At 36.7% G+C, this 8,163-nt stretch overlaps 1 protein-coding gene across 2 annotated transcripts in view; it reads right to left on the bottom strand.

Moving 5' to 3' along the window:
• Nucleotides 1-4,967: 4,967 nt before the first annotated feature.
• The window catches only part of LOC117334643 (E3 SUMO-protein ligase PIAS2-like), a 29,988-nt gene continuing 26,792 nt past the window's right edge, over nucleotides 4,968-8,163 (bottom strand). For both annotated transcript variants that reach the window (XM_033894383.1, XM_033894384.1), the window contains exon 17: nucleotides 4,968-7,885. In XM_033894383.1, coding sequence (XP_033750274.1) covers nucleotides 7,856-7,885 — 30 coding nt within the window. In that variant the 3' untranslated portion in view covers nucleotides 4,968-7,855. The remainder of the gene's footprint in view (nucleotides 7,886-8,163) is intronic.

The raw sequence follows: 8,163 nt of genomic DNA, 5'->3' as shown, positions 1-8,163 counted from the left end.
CAAACAAGAATACATACAGGTCAACAGGGAACCAGTCATGTGGTTATATATCCCACAAAATAATCAAGAATCCATCTGCCAAAATTGCTGATGTTGAAGTTTGACATCTGACATTTGGACTTAAAAAGCAATTGCATGTCGGAAGCAAAAAATATGTTATGTGACTCTTGTGTCTTTCCACCTCCATTAACGGTATAGTACTCATTTGTTAAGTTTGTTTTATGCAGTCCAGGGCAAATTGTAAGAGATTAAATTTATCCTTGACCTTATGACCGACCTTGATCTTTGGTCGGATGACATTTTGTTAAATCCTAACCAAGTTTTCTTGGTCTAAATGTCTTCACAAAATGTTCATCAGTCATACATGCCACTCTTTTTGCAGACCAATACTGGAAATTGATAATTATTTTTAGAGAGTTTTGCCTGAAATAAGGGAGATTTGTAAGAGACATGAATGTCAACATTTTTTACTCAATTTCAAAGCAATAAATGAACTTTGAAAGTTACAAAGAACACTGATATTTATCGGAGATATTAATTATATGAATATTGATATTTATTGGAGATATTTATTCTATATATTCTACAAAAAGGAATAAGGGTAAAAATGCAATTGGTATACATTTTGATCATCTGAAATCATTTTTATTAGCTCACCTGGCCCGAAGGGCCGGTGAGCTTATGGCATGGTGCGGCGTCCGGCGTCCGTCCGTCAACTTTTCCTTTAAATCGCTACTAGTCCTAAACTACTCAGTGGATTTTAACCAAATTTGGTCTGAAGCATCCTTGGGTGAAGGGGAACCAATTTTGTATAAACGGTGGGTCTGGCACCCCAGGGGCCTTAGGGGCGGGGCCCAATAGGGGAAATATAGCAAATTCTTTAAAATCCTTCTTCTTCTGTAGAAATGAAGGGGTTTGATCCATATTTGGTCTGAAACATCCTTGGGTGAAGGGGAACCAATTTTGTATAAATGTGGGTCTGGCCCCCCAGGGGCCTTAGGGGTGGGGCCCAATAGGGGAAATATAGCAAATTCTTTAAAATCCTTCTTCTTCTGTAGAAATGAAGGGATTTGATTCATATTTGGTCTGAAGCATCCTTGGGTGAAGGGGAACCAATTTTGTATAAACAATGGGTCTGGCCCTCTCAGGGGCCTGGGGGGTGGGGCCCAATAGGGGAATATAGCATATTCTTTAAAATCCTTCTTCTTCTGCAGGAATAAAGGGATTTGATCCATGTTTGGTCTGAAGCATCCTTGGGTGAAGGGGAACCAATTTTGTATAAACGGTGGGTCTGGTCTCCCAGGGGCCTGAGGGGCGGGGCCCAATAGGGGAAATAAAGCAAATTCTTTGAAATCCTTCTTCTTCCGTAGGAATGAAGGGATTTGATCCATATTTGGTCTGAAACATCCTTGGGTGAAGGGGGATCAATTTTGTATAAACGGTTGGTCTGGCCCCCCAGGGGCCTGAGGGGCAGGGCCCAATAGGGGAAATAGGGTTAATCCTTTAAATTGCTACTAGTCATAAAGCTATGAATGAATTTGAACTAAATTTGGTCAGGAACATTCTTGGGGGAAGGGGAACAGAGTTTGTATAAATTTTTACTCTGAACCCCCAGGGGCCTGACGGCGGGGCCAAATAGGGGAAATAGAGATTAGTCTTTAAATCGCTACTAGTCATAAAGTTTTTAATGGATTTTAACTAGATTTGGTCAGGAACATCCTTGGGGGAAGGGGAACAGAGTTTGTATAAATTTTTACTCTGAACCCCCAGGGGCCTGAGGGGTGGGGCCAAATAGGGGAAATAGAGATTAGTCTTTAAATCGCTACTAGTCATAAAGTTTTTAATGGATTTTAACTAGATTTGGTCAGGAACATCCTTGGCGGAAGGGGAACAGAGTTTGTATAAATTTTTACTCTGAACCCCCAGGGGCCTGGCCAAATAGGGGAAATAGGGTTAATCTTTTAAATCACTACTAGTCATAAAGTTATGAATGAATTAGAACCAAATTTGGCCAGGAACATTCTTTGGGGGAGGGGAACAGAGTTTGTATAAATTTTTACTCTGAACCCCCAGGGGCCTGAGGGGCGGAGTCTAAGAGGGGAAATAGGGGTTAATCCTTTAAATTGCTACTAGTCGTAAAGTTATGAATGAATTTGAACCAAATTTGGTCAGGAACATCCTTGGGAGAAGGGGAACCGTGTTTGTATAAATTTTTACTCTGAACCCCCAGGGGCATTAGGGGTGGGGCCCAATAGGGAAAATAGGGGGTTTATCCTATGAATCGCTATTTATCATAAAGTTATGTATGGATTTGAACCAAATTTGGTCTGGAATATCCTTGGGGGAAGAGGGGAAAGAAAGTTTATGTAAATATTGACTCTGACCCCCAAGGGGCCTGAAGGGTGGGGCCAAATAGGGTAAATAGAGATCTGTCTTGATATCGCTCCTAGTCATAAAGTTTTAAATGGATTTGAACCGAATTTGGTCAGAAACATCCTTGGTGAAAGGGGAACAGATTTTGCATAAATGGTTACTGTGACCCTCCATCCCATAACTATGTATAACATCGCTGGACATTAAGGGATAAACACAATTCTGATGTAAAAATAGGCCCAATGGTCTTTCCCCACCATAAGGGACTTAGTTTCTTCAAACACAATTAGGTTGTAAAAATAATCCATAGGGTCTTTCAGTCCCTTAGAGAGTATGTGTATTAACAAATTGAACATGAACATTATTTTGACATTTGGTCAAATCCAACCAGGTGAGCGATACAGGCCCCATGGGCCTCTTGTTTTTCTTAATGTGGCCCAAACGTTTCACAGCTTTGTGCATATTGCATTAGAGCATATGAAAAAGTTACAATTATGGCTGAAGATTAAATCAAGCTGGTTCATTTATCAGTTTGGAATTTCCATAAAATGTGAAAGCTCATCTCTGAGGCAACAAAGTTGTAAAAAATGCCATAAAATGCCTTTCCAGTGAAAATTTTGACCATGAACTTTAACCTTTAGACCCAGAAATCAGTCTGAGCATTTTGTCTCATTGATTTATTTCAAGCAATTTTTGTTTATAATGTCATCATTATTTTTCTATCAGTGAAAAGCTACAAAATATTACCTTGACCTTTGACCAAGTGCCCTTGGCTTGTGGTCCAATCAAAATGCTCATCAGTGAAGAGATACAAAATTTGACCTTGACCTCTGTTTCAGTGACCTTGACATTTGGTCAGTTGACTTGTTCTTTAATTACAGTCAACTTTGCTTCAGAATGCCTAACAAAATGTTCATCAGTAAAAAGATAAATTTGATCCTGAGCATGACATTTGACTTCTATAGCCAGTTGACTTCCTGTTTATTTTCAACCCAAAATTTACGCAAAATATAGGCTCCCCTTCAACCAATCTTATTAATTAGATTGCCCTTCTGCTAATAAATACCAAATACAGAAAGAGGATTTTAGATAATTTTACATAATTATTGCCCCTAATGGGCCCTCCCTCAGCCCCTAAAGGCAATACCCACAGTTTACACAAAATTGGTTTCCCTTCACCCAGGAATGCTTCAAAATACGAACAAAATTCTTCCATTTCTTCAGAAGAAAAAGGATTTTAAAGAATTTTGCTCTATTTCTCAAATTGGGCCCCACCCCTCAGGCCCCTGTGAGGGAAGCCATACCCATTGTTTATATAAAATAGGTTCCCCTTCCCCTTAAGTATGTTTCAGACCAAACTGAGTCAAAATCCACTAACTTGTTCATAAGTAGTAAAGATTTTTAGGAAAAGTTGCCAGACGAACACTTTGTTATGACGGATACCACACCATGCCATAAGCTAACTGGCCCTGCCAGTCTGGTGAGGAAGTAATGTACAGACCTTCTCTACACCATTTGGTTTTCTGATGGCAGAATCTAAGTCCCTGTATACCACTTCACAGATAATTGGACTGAAAAATCAATCCTGCAATCTGTAATAGTCTGGTTCATTACAAGAGGCCCAATGGGCTTTAATTGCTCACTTTTCTCTGGCCTTACTTCTGTGATCTCCAAATTGGGTACTTTCAACAAAGAGGACTTTATTGGAAGATCTTGCATGACATTTAAAGTAGATCTAACTCATTGTTGTGAATGTTACCGACAAAGCAGCACGACCCTGAGCAAGTAATGGCTACTCAGAATATATCAGGAAAAGATATCATGCTCTCTACTTACTTTACCCCTCTGACCTTTAAACTTGGTCAAGACAATTCCCTTGCTGGCTTCAACTCAAGAAATCTACTTGCCAACTATGGTTCGACGCCTTTCCATTAATCAGAACAACTTATCTTGTTTTTTTTTGTTGTTTTTTTTAAAGAGTAACCTGTGACCTTTGATAATTTGATTAATGAACAAGTTCTTTGAGTGTTTTAACAAAGTTGACCCCTCTAACCTTAAATATCAGCCAAGGTCATTTATTTTTTACAGAATTTGTTTATCCAAGTAACCTACAAGCCGAACATATAATTCTAGGCCTTTCAGTTAATAAGAAGAAGTTATTAAAGTGTTTTAACAAACTTGACCCCTGACCTTGAGTATGGGTCAACAGGAAGAAGTTTGAATGGAAAAGTTGATGGACAGATGACAGACACAACACCACAGCATGTTTGAACAACGTGAGCTTATCAAGGTTAATTATGGGGTAGTATAATTTTTCAACTGAATTTAATCTCAAAATAGCTAATTGAAAAATTTCAATTCAGAGGTACGTCAGCCAACCAACTTCAATTGTTGAAGTCCAGAACCATCAAATACTGGTAGCTGAATGACTGCCTCCAATCTGCCACGAAAAGATCCCAGTGTTAAATCTGAGTGGAACCGTTAAACAAACCAAGTGTTCTTTTTATAAAGTTGAGAGTGACTTCCATAGATAGCTGGGAAAGTGCAGGATTGATTAGTACTGAATACAGCCATGTAAAAAACAGACAAATAAAATATATGGAAAAATAATTTAATTCAAACACAATTTTTTGTTATATCCACACATATATACATCCAATCTCTCCTTAGCAACATTAGAATTAACTGACATACAACATTCATTTGAAATAGAACACAGTTGTGTCAAAATTACTGATCACCAAAATATTTGCAATTCTCTGCAACAAATAACATATTCACACAAAATAAAAGTCTTCAGTAGTCTTGCAGACAGGAAAAATTTTGATCAACAAACAAAAAAGTATGAATTATCAAAAAATTCCAACACATTAAAATTTTCATTTTCAGAAATCCTGAATAACCCTATGTGATACATATCTTCGTAGCAAAATGAAGTAATAATCAAAACATTGATAAAATCCCTGATGTTTGTCGATTTTGGCATTAATGGTACACATCAATACTGTTGGCATACATTCTCCCTCTAAGTCAACCACACATACTGTAACATACAGATTTACAAATTGTTCTTTCAATCCCATTACCATGGTAAAATCATCACTTGTTATCAACAATACATTAATTAAAAGGCTTGAAAGGCCTGTATCATTCATCTGGACATTTATGTAATTAGGACAAAATGGATAAAATTTAAACCAGGGTATAGTCGTTCAGACCCCCTTCCAATGGAGCCCAGTCAAGGGCATATCTCACCAAGATTATAAGATAATATGTTTAGAGGTCATTAAATAGAAGCGGTGATTCAAGTTTAATCAACCCACTGGAGCCATAGTTCACTATTCGCTCATTGAAGTGGGAAGTTATCTTAAAACGTTTTGGAGATCATGTTACCAGAACCGCTGGAATCTGTGAATTTGAATATCTGTTTCTATGATAACCAAAGAAATATCAAAAATGAAAATTCTTCTATAGCAAAAAGCACTAGACCACTCGAACAATATGTGAAAGAAGTTCCATGGGATTATTTGAAACAGTTTTAGATATAGGCTCTGGAAATACTTAAATTGGTTATTTTGACTACTCATTTTGGTAATGAAAGAAATATCCAAACTGGAAAAAAATCCATAGCAGGAGGCCCTATTAGACCACTGTTTGATCATGAGTATAAGAAGTTTTGTGGAGTTATCTTGAACAGTTTTGGGGATACAGTATGTATATACAAATGTACTCCAGAAATCATTGATTTGACTATTTGTATCCATGGTAAGTTGGTACCCATAAAAATATTGAAACTGAAAGTTACTCGGTAGCAAAAGGGTCTACCTGACCACTTGATAGCGATGTATGTAGAAAGATATGCGAAGTTAGACTGAAGGGAGATTAATTATGCTCTAGAAACACCAGCAGACAGATGGAACCATTTTTGTATATCCCAGGGCATCCAGTAGACCCTTGAGAGTATGTATTTTTGACTCTCCAACATCAGATTTGACTCTTGACTTTGAAGGAGCATGTCTATTTGACATAATTTTTTGACCCTCCATATTTCTGAGAAAAGGTGATTTGACTTCTGAAACTGCTAAAATCAAGGGTCAACTGGATGCCCTGTATCCCCTGCCAGCCTTTATTGGACAGGGATAAACATTTCCTTATCTTAACAGTTCACCAGAGGTCATTTGAATAATTATGTTAGGATGTATCTGAAGAATTAAATGATAGTGCATAAGACCTGAAATTATGTTAAAAAATATAAATTTCTTTGGTATTTACAAAATGATTTACAGTAAATGATCAAAATAAATTGGTTTCAAAGTGTTGACAGCACTATCATGAAAGTCACTGGCATACATATACAAAACTGTTTACGTGATAAAGAGATGGACAAAATTAAAACACTAAAACCATAATTATATAGGATATTCCATTGCTTTGTCATACACAATTTATCAAACTTATTCAATAATTTGGTATGTCACTTACCGATACCTAAAGGCTCATGTTGAGTGACTTTTATAAATTCTACATGTTATATACTAACCACAAATATAAGATTCTATTCATCACATAACTCGTATTTAAAGAATATAAGAGAAAACCCTCAAACTAATTTCTATACAGGCACATTTTGACAACGACAGTATATTGCTTCTCTGCAGAGACAATCATGCAATGTCATATATTCATCGAGACGTCATAAATGATCTATGTCACAATAGGTTTATTACACCTGTCTTACGATATTTATGAAAAAGCGTACCATATGAAGAACATACCAGTTATGTGATAAATTCCTATTTGTGAGCCTTGTCCCAATTCTTCTCACACACAGAAATTAGATGAGCATTTTTTCAATGTAAATAAATTACAATGAAAGCCTGTATCACTCTCAGAAATAAAAGACATGCATTAAAACGAAAAATTCTACACAGGCATACCACATTTCGGCAAGCATTTCCACAAATGTTAATTACAAAGCTTACATCTCAATGAATAAATTTATCAATATGAATCTAAGAATTTATGATGAAATCTATGTATGGAATTGCTCATCCTGACAGGAATGGATTTATGCACCAAGTTTTGTTAACACAATACCCTGAGTAAACTACAGTATATGGTTTAAACCACAAAACTGAAAACCCCACAGGATAACAATGGGATTGTCCGACAATATTCCTTGCGGTGTTGTTTGATCACAAAATAATCATACAAGGGTAGACAACTCCTACATTATTGACAAATATGAAAATGGTTATCTTTTTGAGTACATTTATCTCACATGAATGAACCATTTCTGATATTTATGCTAAATAATTTCTTCAAATTTCACTAAAGATGCCATATTAAACCCATCAGCAGTACAGCAAATGATTGCAGGAACCAGCGGGGCCCAATGATGTCTATGGAGATTGTAATGGATGGCTATTAGTCTGTGAGGTCAAGGACATCAAAACCAGTCATGGCAGACTCGGGTTGGTTGTTATCCGGGCTCCAGACTGAGTCGGAATACCTGTAACGGAAGGAAGTACTCCCCAGGGTTACTAGTATGCTACAGACACTATCACCACATGCTTCTAGATATCATATAATGTATTCTGCATCTTATTTTAACTGTAATTGTTAATTGATTTATATGTAAATGTTTATAAAGAATATCATTTTTTCCTATGCACACTCCAAATGCTTCATTAAAACACATTCCATACAGAGTGTGTTAATTTTCTTTATAGACATGTATTAGTGAACAAGGTCCTTTACTTAGTATGTCTAGGTATAGGTTTTCCTGCC

This window comes from Pecten maximus, chromosome 9 (genome assembly GCF_902652985.1).
Source record: "Pecten maximus chromosome 9, xPecMax1.1, whole genome shotgun sequence".
NCBI lineage: Eukaryota > Metazoa > Mollusca > Bivalvia > Pectinida > Pectinidae > Pecten > Pecten maximus.
This window is presented reverse-complemented; position numbering and strand designations above follow the sequence as displayed.